Source organism: Trachemys scripta, chromosome 4 (genome assembly GCF_013100865.1).
Source record: "Trachemys scripta elegans isolate TJP31775 chromosome 4, CAS_Tse_1.0, whole genome shotgun sequence".
Lineage (NCBI taxonomy): Eukaryota > Metazoa > Chordata > Testudines > Emydidae > Trachemys > Trachemys scripta.
The window spans coordinates 113,133,542-113,151,151 of record NC_048301.1 but is presented as its reverse complement, the minus strand read 5'-3'; the positions used below and the strand labels follow the sequence as shown (position 1 = coordinate 113,151,151).

General features: G+C 45.9%; 2 protein-coding genes across 3 annotated transcripts in view; one reads left to right on the top strand and one right to left on the bottom strand.

The window, feature by feature from the left end:
* Window positions 1–11,893, bottom strand: part of IGHMBP2 (immunoglobulin mu DNA binding protein 2) — an 88,585-nt gene extending 76,692 nt beyond the window's left edge. Inside the window, exons 1-4 of the mRNA XM_034770450.1 lie at window positions 11,720–11,893; window positions 6,563–6,732; window positions 1,470–1,662; window positions 478–575 (exon numbers count right to left, since the gene is read on the bottom strand). Coding sequence (XP_034626341.1) covers window positions 478–575; window positions 1,470–1,662; window positions 6,563–6,732; window positions 11,720–11,796 — 538 coding nt within the window. The 5' untranslated portion in view covers window positions 11,797–11,893. The remainder of the gene's footprint in view (window positions 1–477; window positions 576–1,469; window positions 1,663–6,562; window positions 6,733–11,719) is intronic.
* The window catches only part of MRPL21 (mitochondrial ribosomal protein L21), a 25,998-nt gene continuing 20,262 nt past the window's right edge, over window positions 11,875–17,610 (top strand). The window contains exons 1-2 of one of the 2 annotated variants that reach the window (XM_034770451.1): window positions 11,875–11,999; window positions 16,609–16,669. In XM_034770451.1, coding sequence (XP_034626342.1) covers window positions 11,927–11,999; window positions 16,609–16,669 — 134 coding nt within the window. In that variant the 5' untranslated portion in view covers window positions 11,875–11,926. The remainder of the gene's footprint in view (window positions 12,000–16,608; window positions 16,670–17,610) is intronic. The other variant, XM_034770452.1, reaches the window with a different exon arrangement.

Here is a 17,610-nt window from a genome sequence, read left to right as displayed (position 1 = left end):
AATCTACTCCAAGGCATAGTTAAAAAGTACGAATGAGAGTCTGTGTGAAAAGGGGTAATGTGAGCTCATGCGTGATGCTCATGTACAAAGAAGCTAAGTAATCAAGATGAAAGAAAACATAGCTGCAGGCACAGAGCGCAAGGAAGTTGTGGCATGAAGGACAAACAAACAGGACCTCGGCCAGTGTGTAGAAGGAGGGGCAATAGGGATAGCATAATTCTCAATCAATGAACTAGGGCAGGGATTGACTGGGCACTGTATAATGGATCATGAACGATGAACTAGTGAATAGGATCCTGGACTGGGACTAAGGAGAAATTGATTCTATCCCTGGCTCAGCCCCAGCCTTCCCATGTGACTTTGGGCAAGTTCCTTAATGTGATCTGTGGGTGGAGGACTTCAATCTCCAGAACTATCAACCCAACACCTTCCACCAGCATTACATCCACTTTCAGAAAGAGAAATAAGAGTTCTTACTTGTTTCGCCGGGAGCACTTGGATCAGAGGAAAAGAAGAGGACATCGATAAGGTTGCATGCTGGACCAGACTGATACTGATTTAGTGTGTTTAAAGCTCTGCCAAAGAAGAGAATATAAAGGGGACTCCTTCAGAAGCTCCTGATCATCCAGAAACCCTGGTGAGCAACAGTAACATTCCCTCCCTCCCTCCCTCGGGACTCTAACCATCCAAGCCAAAGTTCAAATCTGAAGTGAGACTTTCCCAAGGGTGTTCAGGCCTAAGGGCTTAGTCTGAGCCCCTCTCCACTAGCAATTGGTTCCTCCATTTGGTTGTCAAGCTAGAAGCTGTCCTTCTGAGCCTTTGCGCCTCCCCCTAGCCACACAGAGACCTAGCATGTGAATAAACTTTGCATTCTAAAAAGGGCAACTGTCATGGATTATAGTGCAGGCAGGTGTCAGAGCACCTAGGCCTGTATTAAGATTAACAGGGTACAGCTTCAGTGGCTGGAGTAGTACACATCCCATGAACAGGGACTGTGCAACTAATACCTCAGTGGTACTCACTGAAGCAGTACCTCACGAGGTGTCTCTCACAGAAACTGCACCCGAAAATGCTTTATAGAGATAAATAATCTAATCACAGAGTTACACAATGACAGACAGAGAAAAATTATAAGGTACAGTGAGAAGGAAAGGACAGGTTTTCAGAGGAGATCTAAAAACAAGATGGAGAGAAAATGAGGTGGAAGGAGGCAGGGGGGAAGTTCCTGGCGGCAGAAGCTGCAGCAGAGAAGCTCTCTCATCAGTAGAGGCAAGAGTGTACGGAAGGACAGAGAAGGGAATGTGTAGTGGGAGGAGAGAGAGGAATCAGATCAGTGAGGTAAACTAAGGCAAGTCCCTGGGGGGTTTTCTAAAAAAGCAAAACAGTTTTGAACTGGATCCTGAACCGAATGAGGAGCCAGGGGAGTTGTCTGAGGGTGTGAGTGATATGGAAGGCAGGCAGCAGCTTACTTTTTCAGCCTCTTGTAGGTGACATCATTGGCTAGCTTCAACAGGCGGTAGGAATTCTCTTGGCCCAAGCTCAACAGGCCATCTCGAGACTCCTCAAAGGCGACGGTAACCGATTTGGGGGTTATGCGGGTCACAATTCCTGTGGAAAGTGGATCACCCTGACCAGCAGATTCATAAAGACCCACAATGTCACCTGCAAAAACAAGCCACAGCAGAGAACAAAACTCAGTGCACAACAGGGCAAATGCTGTTCACTAGCCAACACAGATGAGGCCTCAAGAGGAGCCCCTCTGAGGAGACAGTGAGCCAGTCCTCCAGCTGCTGTAAATCAGCACAGCCCGTTGAAATCAGTGGACTCCTGCCAATGTACACCCACGAGGATCTTGTGCTTTTGTTCACCACCAGGTTTACGCTTGTATCAAACTCCTAAGGAAAGGACTTCTCCTTCTCTTAGATGACAGAGAGCCACTCCTTAAAGCAGGGGTGGGCAAACTTTTTGACCCGAGGGCCACATCTGGGTGGTGAAACTGTATGCAGGGCCATGAATGTAGGACTGGGGCAGGGGGTTGGGGTGCGGGAGGGAGTGCAGGGTGTGGGAGGGAGTGCGGTTTGCAGGAAGGGGCTCAGGGAAAGGGGTTGGGGTGCAGGAGGGGTGCGGAGTGCAGGAGGGGGCTCAGGGCAGGGGGTAGAGGTGCAGGAGATTGCAGCAGAGGCTCAAGGCAGGGGGTTAGGGTGCTCAGGGCAGGGGGTTGGGATGCGGGGTGCAGGCTCCGGCCCTACGCCACTTACCTCGAGTGGCTCTGGGGTGGCAGCGGCGCGCAGAGGGCTAAGGCAGGCTCCCTGTCTGCCCTGTCCCCGTGCCGCTCCTGGAAGTGGACAGCATGTCCAGCAGTGGCTCCTGGAAGTGGGAGGCGGGAGGAAAACAGGCGGCTCTGCCGCACGCTGCCCTCGCCTGCGGGTACTACCCCCAAAGCTCCCATTGGCAGCGGTTCCCCGTTCCCGGCCAATTGGAGTTGCGAGGGGTGGTGCCTGAAGGCGAGGGCAGTGCATGGAGCCCTCTTTCCCCCTTTCCCTCAGGGGCCGCAGGAACGTGGTGCCGGCCACTTCCAGGAGCAGCGCAGGGCCAGGGCAGGCAGGGAGCCTGCCTTAGCCCCACTGTGCCACGGAGCTGGCAATCCTGCGGGCCAGATTGAAAGCCCTGACGGGCCGGATGTGGCCCGTGGGCCGTAGTTTACCCATCCCTGCCCTAAAGCAACAACCCAGCCACATACCCCTTCCCTTTCGCCTCCTCTTTCATTCCCCCTCCTAAAATATTGATTCATTGTGGGATGCACAATGAGAAGGGTTCAGACACTAGTAATCCCCAAACCAACTGCGCTGGACTTCATCTCATGCCAGCTTCTGTGCCAGGGACCAGCAACGAAGTGATCTTCCAGAGCCAGCACTCCGGGAAATGATGTACATGTAAAAGGCTCTGGGGGGCTTTTCTGAAAGCTCTTGTTTCTCTGAACTTCAGACAATTTATTGCAGACAGCCTTTTTCTTTACAATGACTGAGAGGACATGACATTGTGCTCCTTCCAAATTACTGCTCTGCTGTATGTCAGCTGTTAGGGCTAAGAAACGAATGAGCGAGACCTGACATTCAGATGGAATCGCAGTTCATTTTAGCTTAGAAATGGGCCTCTGCTGATCGAGCTACTTGGTTTAATTATGAAATGGTGGTTTAACGAGATGGATGTCTGCCAAGAAAGCAACTTAGCTGCAACCACTAGGTCGAGTCCATCTAAAATTATATTTTTGAATCATGAGCTACACAAAGTTCCAGTTAATAAGACCTATTAAATCTTACTTTAAAATGATTCCATACTTCTAATTTATCACTGCAACAATGTCATTCCTCTTTGAATAATATTGATATATGCCATTTTTTGCCCCCGTGGCAAGACATAGATTTATGTCGAGTCGTTTTAATTTCAAAGGTTCCTCTGTGGATTGGAGTCAGGCTGAAGATAAAAAAAATTAATTAAACCCTAAAGTCTGTCTTTGAAATAATACTAAAAAAGCAGAGTTGTAATCAGAAAAAGGTCTGTGCTCCCATGGCACCTGTTTAGTCAATAGATCTGCTGCCTCTGGAGTAGACCATGCCATGGAGGTACAGCCCTGCAATGAGGACAGTGCAGTCACACCCTTCCAGGGGGAGCACAGAGAGGACACCTCCCTGAACTCTCCAGCATGCAGGAGGAGCATGCTTAATACTACCTTTATGTGGTAAAGTCTATACTATACTTAATACCCCTTTATGGGGTGCAGCCTGCTCCTCACGTGCTGGTTCTGCACTGTGGATCAGTACAGTGGAAGTGAAAGGCCAGGACCCACTGTCTCTCCACACCCAGAGAAGGGAGGAAACAGTCCCTGTGCTCAGGGACAGCAATTCTGCAAGAGGAGGGGAGAAGGTGCCTTGCACACTACATCCTCCTCAGATGCACACGGGGCACCCAGGCACAATCTGGTTATTCAGATTCATCGATTGCAAGGCCAGAAGGGACAGGTGCGATCATCTAATCTGACCTCTTTTACAACACAAGCCATAGGATTTCCCCAAAATAATTCCTAGAACATCTCTTTTAGAAAATCACCCAATCTTGATTTAAAAATTGCCAGCGATAGAGAATCCACCACAACCCTTGTTAATTGTTCCAATGGTTGATAACTTTCACTGTTAAAAATTTACACCTTATTCCTAGTCTGAATTTGTCTACCTTCAACTTCCAGCCATCTGGGTGTTCAAGTCACATCTAATTATTTCACGAACAAATCCCAGTTTTTACAGATGTTAGCACGCAAAGCCAATTATGGGAGAACAAACTGGATTCTAGCCTTCCTCATGCAGCATCAACAAAATCACCAGCTACAATCTGACTGCCCTTGTAGCTTCTTTTGTACTGACAGTGATGTACAGTGAGAGATGGATCGAAAGAAAGAACAGAGTCAGATTTGCTGATCCCAGGCTGAACTGGGAGGGTAAACAATTTCAGCTTTTGAATTGCAAGATGAGCAAGTTTGATCTAGAAGACAATGGGCTAACAATTTCATATTTCTAAGACACCTTTTATTCCAAAGGAGATCAAAGTGTTCCACAAACTTAAATTAACAATAAATGATACACTTCTCCTACCTTTGAAAAGCAGCCTCCACAGGGGAAAAAATGAAGCAACCTTATACAATAATTCAGGACAAGAAGAGAGCAAGCCACGTTCCAGTTAGAACTAAGGGACAGTTTTAGTAAATAGAATGTAATTACCTGAACTGGGCGTTTGGCCAGAACAACAGTGGCAACCCTGCTTCAGGAAGCTGTGAGATTTTTTTAATGAAAGAGATCAGAGCCTCTTTCATATTTTATCTAATCCTCCCAACCCTATACGGGGGCACTGATTCAGGAGATGGATCTCTTCCTTCTGATTCACCAGCACCACTTCCTGCTGCACCGTAAGTGTTCTTAGAAGTTCTCCCATCCAAGCACAGAACTGGCTCAACCCTGCTTAGAATGAGTGATCTGATGAGCAGAAGGTGACATGGCTGCAGGCTGAGAATAAATGTGGAACCCCACAGTGTCATTCAGATTGTCACTTTTCGGGCAATAAATCCACCTTTTGTAACTGGAGACATAACTCTGAGTTACAGATAGGGTTGCCAATCCTCTCGGATTGTCCTGGAATCTCCAGGAATTAAAAGATTAATCTTTAATTAAAGATTGTGTCATGTGATGAAACCTCCAGGAATATGTCCAACCAAACTTGCCAACCCTAGTTACAGACAACACTGGGCATTTATTTTACACCATTGAGTAATGCAGCACAGGCAAACCTCTACCAGCTGGTGATTACATACCAAGGGTGGCCTTTCACAGACAGAATAATTTCATATTACAACTGAGGTCCATAATATTATATCCATCCATAGGGCACTGCCTGGATGAGTGACACTTAAAATCTCCCAGTGACCATATGACTTTCTCATCTTAGGCATAAAGGGACAGATTTGCAAAGGCATTTAGGCACTTAAGATATATATAGATTCTTAGTGAGATTTTACACGAGTGCCTAAATGAGTTAAGTGTCTAACTCACTTAGGCACTTCTCACTGAGAACCTATCTGCATCTTTAGGTGCCTAAATACCTTTACAAATTTGACTCAAAGAGGATGAGTTCAAGAGAATTTTTGCAATGGGACAAATTTTAAAATGAGAGCATCTCCCAGCCCAGCACTGTCTATGTTCCCTATGCTCTTACGGACAAGACGTATGTTTTTATAAACGTGGTTTCTCCTGCTGCTTTATCCTGCGATGATGTCATAATCCTGGGACATGACATGACAGAACCTTTGCACCAGAAAACACTCTATGTCAACAATTCAGCAAAATGACAAGAGATAGGGAAGTGTAATTACCATTGTACAAGGCACTGGTGAGACCTCATCTAGAATACTGCGTGCAATTCTGGTCTTCCACGTCACTTGTTGGTTTGAACTAGAGTAAATGGTGGAGTCTCTGTAACTTGAAATCTTTAAATCAAGATTTGAGGGCTTCAGTAACTCTGCCAAACGTTATGGGAATATTGCAGGAGTGAGTGGGAGACATTCTGTGTGGCCCGCAACATGCAAGAGGTCAGCCTAGATGATCATGATGGTCCCTTCTGGTCTTGTAGTCTAGGAGTCTATAATGGATTGGGAAGAAGCAAGGCCCTTTCTCTATAGGTTCAACATACACCTCTACCCCGATAAAACGCTGTCCTCGGGAGCCAAAAAATCTTACCGCAGTTATAGCTAAAACTGTGTTATATCGAACTTGCTTTGACCCGCCGAAGTGCGCAGTCCCGCCCCCCCGGAGCACTGCTTTGCCGCCTTATATCCGAATTCGTGTTATATCAGGTCACGTTCTATCGAGGTAGAGGTGTATAATGATTAGGCGTTTCTCCTCTTTTAGCCTCAATTGTTCAGCCTTTTCAAAAATATTAATAATACAAAGGATATTACAAAAATACATTATTAACCTTGCACCTTACATCCTTTATCAGCAATAGAAATGTTGCATACCTGGCCCAAAGCTGTTACAGGGCAGCTCTGCCTCTGGATCGTATTTTCTAGGCTGAAACGTTACAAGTAGCCGTCCATACAGCCCAGTTCTTTGACTGGCTACTTGCAGTTTGAGCAAGCAGACCCCTCTGCGCTGGAGTTCTTTCAGGAAGATGCTTTCCCGCCATGCCCTGGAAAACACACACACAGGCACTGCAATGCTTTGCAAGTAGATAGTACCAATTCACACTTTCAAGTACTAAAAGAGCAGATCAGGAGGGAGACGGGCAGAGAAAGAGACCTCAGAAAAAAAATACAGAAAAGTGCTACTCTAGACATAGTTTTTGTACCAATTTAACTATATTGGTTTAATGGGCATATTTCCAGAAGTAAGCTATGCCAGCACATGCACCTTTATACCAGAATTACAGCCTCGACACTAGGAAGTTGCAACAATTTGACTATGTCAGTACAAATCAGTACAGAAACCTGTGTGTTGCCCAACCTTTGGAATCAGCTGTGGGGGATTGAGGGGGAAGTCTGGCAAGCAAGCTTTAGAAGATTCACAAAACAGAATTAAGATTATACAGAATAAAGGCTAAATTGTGTCTTTAAGCATGGGGGTGTTGTATAAACTGCACTGCCTCAAGAGTTACCCTAGAAGGCAATGAGCCTCAGGCCTTGTCTACATTAGAAAGAATTTGCCGGTATAGCTATACATGTGAAGTGCATCTGCACCACTGTAGGGCTTAAGTGTAGACACCCCCTATGCTGACAAAAGGGGTTCTCCTATCAGCATAGGAAATCCACGTCCCCTAGAGGCTATTGCTAGGCCAACAGAATTTTTTCATCAACTTAGTGCTGGATTTCTCACACCCCTGTGCGACGTAGTTAAGCCTACCTGATCTTCTAGTTTAGACCAGGTTTAAGGGTATGTCTCCCACTACAATGCTACAGTGGCACAGCTGTGGATTTTTCACACCTAGTGTAGACCAGCCCTAGGACTTTTGCCAGCATAGCTATGTCAGTTAGGAGGTATTTCCCATCCCTCCCCCTAGAGATAGTTATGCCAGCAAAACTGTAGACAGGCCTCAGTCACCCTCAGAGGCACATTCCCCTCCTGTCCTGCGAGAGGAGTGCAGTGGGTTAGTATGGGTTTGTATATACACATAGACTGTACCACTTTAACTACACCACTATAGTTAAAGTGGTACAGTCCTCCTAGTCCAGACAGTTAGAGCAGTATAAAGATGCCCTGTACCAGCACAGTTTATTCCCATTAGAGAAGGAGAATAAGCTACACTGCTATAAGCACCTTTATACTGATCTAACTGCATCCATAATCACTGTTGTGATTTAACTACACCTCTACCCCAATATAACGCTGTCCTCGGGAACCAAAAAATCTTACCGTGTTGTAGGTGAAACCGCGTTATATCGAACTTGCTTTGATCCTCCGGAGTGCGCAGCCCCCTCCCCTCCCAACCCCGGAGCACTGCTTTACCGCGTTATATCCGAATTCATGTTATATTGGGTTGCGTTATATCGGGGTAGAGGTGTATTTCAGGAGGAAAAAATCCACACTTCTAATCAAAATAATTAAACTGGTACAAAAACAGTGTGTAGACCAGGCGTAAGGCTATGTCTACACTACAGCCTACGTCAGCATAACTTATATCGCTCAGGGATGTGAATAAACCATCCCTGAGTGACATAAGTTACATCGACATAAGTGCTCGTGTGCCCAGCGCTACGTCGGCGGGAGAGCTTCTCTCACCGACATAGCTCTTCTGCCATTCGCTGAGGTGGTTTTATTCGTCTTCACCAGACTGCTGGCCTATACTCACAACATATGATCATACCCCCTGTGCCAAGTCAGGTGTGCAGCACCCATTTATTCCTTCACACCTGGTCTCAACATCTGGTAGCCCACAGACAAACATAAGAGGGGTTCTTTACTCCTCCTTACTTCCCTATGTGAACCTGTCATCCAAGTCACAACCTACCCTTTAGCGATTACAAAACCTCAAAGCATTTTATTTAAAAACAAGAAGCCTGGATATTTTAAATTAAAGGAAAAGTAATTGGAAAGTACTTAAATACAAAGCTAAGTATGCTAAACCACCTTAAGTACACTCCCATATACCACCAGCCTGTTCTTAATGTAATGAGAGCTTCCAGATATGCTAAAAAACAACAGATGCTATTTTTTTGGTGGAAAACACATCCTGACTGGTTATTTGTACAACTCAAATCATCTCGTTGTATTTGGGCAGCTTAGTTTTATAGTTGTGGACATATTAAACTCCATATAAGCACACATATCAGGTTAGCCTTTATAGTACAGGGTATGTTACCAAACTATTTTGAGACTGTGATGGTGTTCATGGACATATCGGCCCCAATCCTGCAAATGCACCCTCAATTTTACTTGCATGAGCAGCCATATTGAAATGAATGGGACTACTCACAGTAGTAAACTTAACGAGGAGTCCTTGGGGCACCTTAGAGACTAACAAATTTATTTGGGCATAAGCTTTCGTGGGCTAAAACCCACTTCATCAGATGCAACATACAGACTAACATGGCTACCCCTCTGAAAGTAGTAAATCTGAGTACATGAATAAATTTTGGCAGAATTGGGGGCACAATCCATGAGACACACAGTTCCAGCCTTTCTAATGTTTGCTTGCTTTTTTTAAAGTTCAATTAAAGTTCTTTGGATTTTTTCCCCCCTCTTAAATAATGTCTATGTCTTTACATCCTCAACTCCACTTTGGGGAGAGGAACCAAGTTATTATGTACCTTGTCTTATAGTTAGATTGTAATCCCCTTGGGGAGGGGACTATCTTTTTGTCCTGTGTTTATACAGCACCTAGCATGATGTCGCCTTGGTCCATGACTGGAGCTCCTAGGCAGTTCCATAATACAAAGAAATAGTAATAACTACTACCAATTCACGGCTAAGGCCTGCGCCTACAAATGCTTATGCATGAGTTGTCGCACTGAGTTCAGTGGGATGACACACACAGCTAGATATTCACAGGATCATAGCCCAAACCAACAATTTCTACGTTACATTTGTAACTCACACATATAGGTCCTGCGGGCGGGCATGCATTGGCCCTTTCCATGTAAAAAGTTTTTAAAAACAAAAGGTAGGGTATAAACATTGATTTCAACTAGATGATTCACACCCCACATGTTTACAGGATCATGGCCTAAAACAATAATTTGTATATTTTGCAATTTGTACATATGCAGGTTTGCATCCTTTTGTCCTGATTATTATTTGTATTACCATAGTGCCTAGGAGCCTTCCGCATGGCCCAGGACATCATTGTGCTAAATTCTGTACAAACACAGAACAAAAAGACTGCCCCAAGGCAATAACAATAAGTATAAGACAAAAGATGAATACAAACTGACAGACACACACAGATGGGATGCGGGAGGGGGTAACAGGAAACAGTGACACAGCACTGGTCACCATGATAGGTAGTGGTCTCTGCAGACCAACAGCCTAACCATTGTCAAGATTTTAGCAGGCCTCCTGTCAAAAGACAGTCCTGAGGAGGGATTTGAAGGTAGATAGTGAAGTAGCTTTGAGTCTGGGAGAAAGCACGAAGGTGCTGGTTTGAAAATTTAAGAAGTGGGCAAAGGAGGCTGACATCATGGGCCAACTGGAGGTGAAAGTCGACACTGCAATAGCAAAGGAGAGATGATAAGCAGGGTGGGGACTGACCATGAAGGGCCTTGTAAGTTAAGGCAAGCAGTTTATCTTTGAGATGATAATGACTCTTATGGTAATGTAAAGGTCTTGCTCATTGCATTGTTTGTTTGTTTTTCGTGAAATTTATTAAAATATGTTGCTAAAAATATGTTGCTAAAATAAAAAAACAAGTTCATTCCTTCCTCTGAGTCTCTCAGCAGGTTTTATTTTTCCTCTGACTGCATGGGAAGTAATTTCTACATTAGAGAAATGTAGAGAGAAATTAGCATCAGGCTAAGGGTACATCTACACTACAGGGGGGAGTCGATTTAAGATACGCAAATTCAGCTACGTGAATAGCGTAGCTGAATTCGACGTATCGCAGCCGACTTACCCCGCTGTGAGGACGGCAGCAAAATCGACTTCTGCGGCTTTCTGTCAACGGAGCTTACTCCCACCTCCGCTGGTGGAGTAAGAGCGTCGATTCGGGGATCAACTGTCGCGTCCCGATGGGACGCGATAAATCGATCCCCGAGAGGTCGATTTCTACCCGCCGATTCAGGCGGGTAGTGTAGACCTAGCCTTAGTTTCCTTAAATTCCCAGATGTAGACAAGCCCCCAGATTGCTGTCCTTGGAGACCTTTATTTGTATGTCTACACAGCAACAAGCCCCTAATATTTAACATATAAATAATTACATACAAACAACTCACAAGCAAACAGAACTCTGCTAAAAGAAAGCTATTTAAGTTGCAAAGTCGAGCATTCAGAAGTTTACAACATAAATAACATTCTTTTAATTTTCTTTTCTTATAAAGTATAAAATCATATTTTATAATGGAAAGTGTCGGGCAACCTTACTATAAGGGCTGATACCAGCCATAACTCATGTCTGCACACTTCTGAGTGGCAAGCACAGAATTCTATTATAATATGGCAGTGCTGGGATCCACAAGAATCTGTGGGCGCTGCAGGGGGAGTTGCAGGACCAGATGGTTATGAGACTGGGGGGTGGGGGGCATCTACTGTCCCAAGTAGCTAATAAGGTGGGGGTAATGTCAGATTGTGGCGCTATAAGGTTATAAGAGCGGGGGAAGGGGTCCCCAGAGAGGATGGTGGAGTTTCCTGGATATCACAGGGATGGGGGTCCCCAAAAGGATGAGGTGGGGTTCTTTATATGGAATGGTGGGGAGTCTCCATAGGGGATAGTGGGGGCTCCTAGATTTCATTGGGGTGGGGGGCACAATGACAATAGGGGATACTGGAGGTTCCTGGGTCTCCATGAGGGTGGGGTGGGGAGTCCTGGATCTCACAGGAGATGGTGAGAGTTGCTAGATCCCCGCAGGGGTCGCTATAGGGGACGGTAGGGTTCCTGGATCTCATAGAGGATGGTGGGGGTTCCCGTGGGGCTGGGGGACGCCGTGTCTCTGGCGGGGTTTCCCGGGGCGGGGCCCCACCCCCGGTACCTGGTCTCCTCGATCTCAGCCTCTCTCTCCTCCTGCAGCAGCTCCAGCTGCCGGGACACGAAGTCCGGCACCGCCATGGGCGCCGGGGGGCAGGCGTGGGGCCGGCCCGGGGCCTCCTGCAGTCACTGCTTGGGCCGGGGCTGTGTTCCCGGCCGGCCCGGTGCGTCCTCACTCCGGCTCCCCGGGCTTCCGGCTCCGGCGGGCGGGATGATGGCGGCGGCAGCGGCGGCCTGCGGGCGGCTCCTGGGGCCGGGGCGGCAGCGGGCGGGCCCCGCGGCAGGTGAGACCCGACGGAGGGGACCCGCGGTCGCTGGAAGGGGGCTGCGCTCTGGGGTTTTGCTCCCCACCCGCGCTGTGGTTCCGGGGCGGGGTCAACACGGGGTCAGCTGCACCCAGCGCCGGGCCCCTCTGTACGCCAGGGCCCTGCCCTGATGGGCAACCCCGGTATGAATGTTACTGCCAGTGCGGGGCGCGCTGCAAACCCAGGAGGAAAAGTCCGTCCGTGGCAGGGTGACCAGATGTCCCGTTTTTATAGGGACAGACCCGATATTCGGGGCTTTTTCTTATATAGGCTCCTATTACCCCCCCCCCCGCGCGCCCCCATCTCTGTCCTGATTTTTCACACTTGCTGTCTGGTCACCCTAGTCCCTGCCCCAAGGAGCTCACAGTCTGAGTGCGCGGGCTAGCAGTGTCGGGACGGGCACTCTCGCTGGCTGGCTCTGGCGCTAATGCTCAGGGGCTAGCGGATTGCCCTGTGTGGGGCTGCGGTGGAATATCTCTCTTACACACACACACACGTTATTTTGGGGAAGTTCTAGGGCCTGTGTCACACAGGACAGAGACAAGACTAGATGGTCACAATGATCCCTTCCAGCCTTGGCATCAGTGAAGGGTCAGATTGGCAGTGACCGTTGCTGTTTTTTTTTTTTTTTTTTTGCCTTTTGCAGTGTGGGGGTGCAGTTAACTTACCGGGATTATCAGGGTGTATCTCACTTAATAATTTCCCTGCCATTGCGGGGGCCTCAGGGAATGGTGCACCTTGGTCCTCCTGTTCTTTGCCTGTGGCACATAATAGTTTAGTCTCCTGTGGGCTGTAATACTTTGGTCTAATCAGTTGGGTTTCGTGTGTGAGTATTGGGTGGTGTTGGTGGCCTGTGGTGTACAAACTGTCTGGTGGTCCCTTCTGACCTTTAACTGTATGACAGCTGGCAGGGCTTCAAACATGTTAGGACTTGTCTACATTGGAAAGTTGTAAGATGTTAACCATTCCAGTATAGTTAAAACTCTCTTAGGGTGAATGCAGTTGTATCCCTATAATGGTGCTTTATAGCAGCATAGCTATTCCCATACAGGAAGGGGAATAAGCTATATCAGTGTAAGATCCCTTTATGCTAGTTTAATTGTGTCCACACTAGGGAGTGTACTTGTATGACTTTAATTTAAAAAAAATCCCTAACTGAAATAATTGCACCAGTACAAAAACTTGATAGCTACCGTTTGCTAAAGGAAATGATGTTGATGTAATAGACTTCTATAAGGTATTTGACTTTGTACTACATGACATTAAGAAACTAGAATGATACAAAACCAACATAGTATATGTTAAATGGATTAAAAACTGGCTAATTTACATGTAATTGTAAACAGGAAATCATCAGGTGGGTGTGTTTCTTGTGGGGTCGTGGAGGGATGAGTTCTTATCCCTACACTATTTAACATTATTTTTACCAATGACCTGGGGGAAAAAACACCATAAGATTATCACTGATAAAATTTGCAGATGACACAAGAGATTGGGGAGGTGGTTAATAATGAAGATATGGGTCACTAATTCAGAGCAATCCGATTCACTTGGTAAGCTGGGCTCAAACAATGTGCATTTTAATACAGCCATATGTAAAGTCATCCATCTAGGAACAAAGAATGAAAGCCATACTTACATGATGGGGAACTCTGTCCTGGGAAGCCATGACTCTGAAAAGCATTTGAGGGTCACAATGGATAATCAGCTGAACAGATGCATATATTATTTGTCATACCCTGGTGAAATCTGCAGACTAGCTAGATATCAGCACCATTTCCTGATTCTTAAATCTGCTGACTAAGGCAGTCGCATATTGCCTGTACATGTCACTCGTAGGGGGACCACATAGCAGTTGGGTCCTGCCATAGGCATTTGTGCATGACAGGCACAACATCTCTGTCAGAATCACTATAATACTCACGGCTTGAGCAAGCTTGGGTGGGTGAAAGAGGAGATCCATACCATCAATTTATAAAAAACTTATGATTTCATCTAAAATAAAAAGTGTCCAGCCCTAATTACCTTCCAAATATAGGCCAGTGCCATTATCTTCCTGAGTCTGCAGGCAGACTTTGATTCTTAGCCTTGGCTAACAGCAGCAGAGTAAAATTAACAAATATTCTGGCTGGGTTTTTTATTTGCTATTCAGAACTCTGTAGGCCTCAGTGAAATTGTCAAGAATTATGTCAGTTTCATGCTGCTGCTACTCCGAAAAACTATGAAGTGCAGCAGAGGCAAGCACCAGAGATTTTTGTAGGGGAACAAGACATAAAGAGGGGCTGATAAGGAGTAAAGTAGCAGTGACCATCCTCACAGCAGCCAACAGGAGGTGGCACTTCACATTTTTGAGAGACCTACTAGCTAGATTTCAGAGGGGTAACCATGTTAGTCTGAATCAGCATAAACAATGAGGAGTCCTTGTGGCACCTTAGAGACTAACACATTTATTTGGGCATAAACTTTGGTGGGCTAAACCCCACTTCATCAGATGCATGGAGTGTATTTTTCACTCCTTGCATCTGATGAAGTGGGTTTAGTCCAAGAAAGCTTATGCCCAAATACGTTTGTTAGTCTCTAAGGTGCCACAAGGACTCCTCATTATTTCTACTAGCTAGAGTTTGTCATAAAATATGGAGCCCTTAAGCAAAGTTCAGGGAGAGCAGTCTGGTAGCAATCCCATCAAATGGGAGAGGTTGAGCTACACACCAGAGCATTCATAATGTGAATGACTGAACTTGTAGGTGTGGCCAGTACCAGGGTGCTTGTGAAAGCACTTTGAGATCTACTAATGAAAAACACTATATAAAGAGCTAAGTGCGATTACCTGAATAAGCTGGCCGCCTTACAAACTTTAAATCCAGACCTACATTTGGTTTGTGCTACCAGTTGGTTATAATAATAATAATCAAAAGTAGAGCTCACAGTCTAGAATCGTTATGTTTATTTGGTTGTAAAGGGCCCTTTCCAGACATTTGTATTTATTGCACTCTGGAAGGTCAGCTGTGCAAACATTTTCTTTTAGTTAAGCAAACAATTTCAGAGACAGCTTCTTTTTCTCCTAATAAAGTTCAATTGCTGTCTTTCTTCTTTGCTAGCCCAGTTTTCCAGGGCTAGGCCCTCCCTGTTAATTAGCAATTGTGCAGGTCTAGTTCCTTTCCAAAGAAAATCTCTCCAATGCTGTGACTGCAAAAAGGCAATTAAAATGATAATTGCCCATCAGAAAGCAACCCTTCCGTTAGGGGATTTTCATTAATCTCTCTGGATATTTGATCACATTAATGATAATCCTCCATTCCACTCTTCCTTTGCCATTTCAGTTGCTCATTGTCTAGAGAGTTAGATGTAAATAGAGAGTCCTGATTTAGCCATTTAAAACAATCTTCGTGTTCAAATTTTCTGTTGTTTTTTAATCTCTTCAATTGATGCTGTTCTACAGCCCGCTTGTCTGAGAGAAGAGAGATGGTACTTGGAGTTAGGGAAAGCCAAGGCGTATGCATGGAAAAACCAAGGTCCCCCCACTCTAGAAAGGTTTCAGAGGGGTAGCCGTGTTGGTTTGTATCAGCAAAAACAGCGAGGAGTCCTTGTGGCATCTTAGAGACTAACAAATTTATTTGGGCATAAGCTTTCATGGGCTATAACCCACTTCATCAGATATTCACCCCTTCTTGTCAACTGTTGGGAATAGGCCACATCCACTTTGATTGAATTGGTCTCGTTAGCACTGACCCCCAACTTGGTAAGGCAAGTCCCATCTTTTCATGTGCTGTATATTTATACTGCCTACTGTATTTTCACTCCATGCATCTGATGAAGTGGGTTATAGCCCACAAAAGTTTATGCCCAAATACATTTGTTAGTCTCTAAGGCACCACAAGGATTCCTCATTGTTTTCACTCTAGAAAGGTTTCTTTAAGCCCTCTACACTTACACGGGTTCCCTGTGTTTCACTTGGCACTGAAGTGACTGCTTGGAGAATGAATAGCCAGGGAGTTACTGGAGTTATCTGCAGTTCTCTCTCTCTCTTCTCCTTTGCATGCATGGAAATGCAGGTGTGGGGAAGCTGAGTGAGGCTTAATGAAAGTTGCAAAGAGCCACCTTGTTTTGTCCTACAAATATTATATAACTTGTCACAGCCTTAGAAGGGTGAGAGTCTTCTAGGCAGGGAAGGATACACCTAACCGTATCCATTAAAGTAATAGTTCAGCACTGGAAGGATGCAACACAACTGTGTATACACCCCTGGAACATTCCCCTATCTTGGTGACAAAACAGATGTTATGCATAAATACAACAATATTAAATTGTTGCAATCCACGTTTGGAATCTTATAGCTGACACTCTCACTTACTGTACATATTCCGTGTATGCTGTTTAAGTGTGATCCTGTCTCTGTTCTGCTCCCTTGGGATATTGTGCAGTAGGGAGGAGTTCTTGATTTATGATGTCCTGTGTCTTGTTTCTGTCTCCTGCATTGTGATGCTTTTCCCAGCAGTGCTGAAATTGACATGGCTCATACTCATTAAATTACCAGGGACTGATAAATGTTACTGCTTATTTTTAATTTTCTCTCCTCTCTTCTTATTAGCATCTCTGTTGTGGTCTACAGTTCGAAGCGAGAGATCTCAAAGCACTTCACTACAGCAAGGGTAATGTCAACATGTTCCTCTGCTTCCCTCTGAAATACTGACCCTCCCTTCCCCTCCTCCCCATTATTGTCTCCCCCTCCCTTTCAGTGACCCAGTATAGCTAGAGCTACAGTAACTCCTCACTTGAAGTCCTCCAGATTAACGTTAGGGAACATGCTCGTTTAAAGTTGTGCAATGCTCCCTTAGAACGTTGTTTGGCAGCCGCCTGCTTTGTCCACTGTTTGCAGAAAGAGCAGCCCATTGCAGCTAGCTGGTGGGGGCTTGGAACCAGGGTGGACTGGCAGCCCCCATATCAGCTCCCTGCTCCCCTAAGTTCTCTGTGCAGCAGCCGCCCAGCAGACTACCAGTTGCCGGCAGTTCAGCTGTCCCTTCCCACAATGCCATGTGCTGCTCCTGCCCTCTGCCTTGGAGCTGCTCCCGGGAGCCTCCTGCTTGCTGCGCAGGAGTGGGGAAGAGGGGTGCTAAAGTCGGGGTGTCCCCCTCCAGCCCCCCTGTTCCTGTACCCCCATCTCCTGTACCTTATTTCCACAGGGGGGGACACTACAGGGTTCAGGACCGAGGGAGCTTGCTGGCAGCAGCTGCTGTTTCAACTTGCTAATCTACTTAAAAAGGCAATGTACTTAAGGAGGCTGACCCCACTCTAAAGGGACAATGCGCGTCTCTCTCTCTCTCACACAGGGTGTGTGTGTGTCTCTCTCTCTGCTATCCTGTCTCCCCTCCCTCCATTCATGCTACCTTGTAGCGGGTGAGGATACATTAACAACAATGTGTTAACCCTTGAGGGCTCAGCCAAGTGCTAGTTCATCATTTAGCAGTAAGGCATTCCCTGGGAAATATCCCACCCTCTGACTTCACCACCTCAACCAAACTATACAAATATCATTGCTGTGTACAGTATTAAATTGTTTGTTTAAAACTTATAGTGTGTGTGTGTGTGTGTG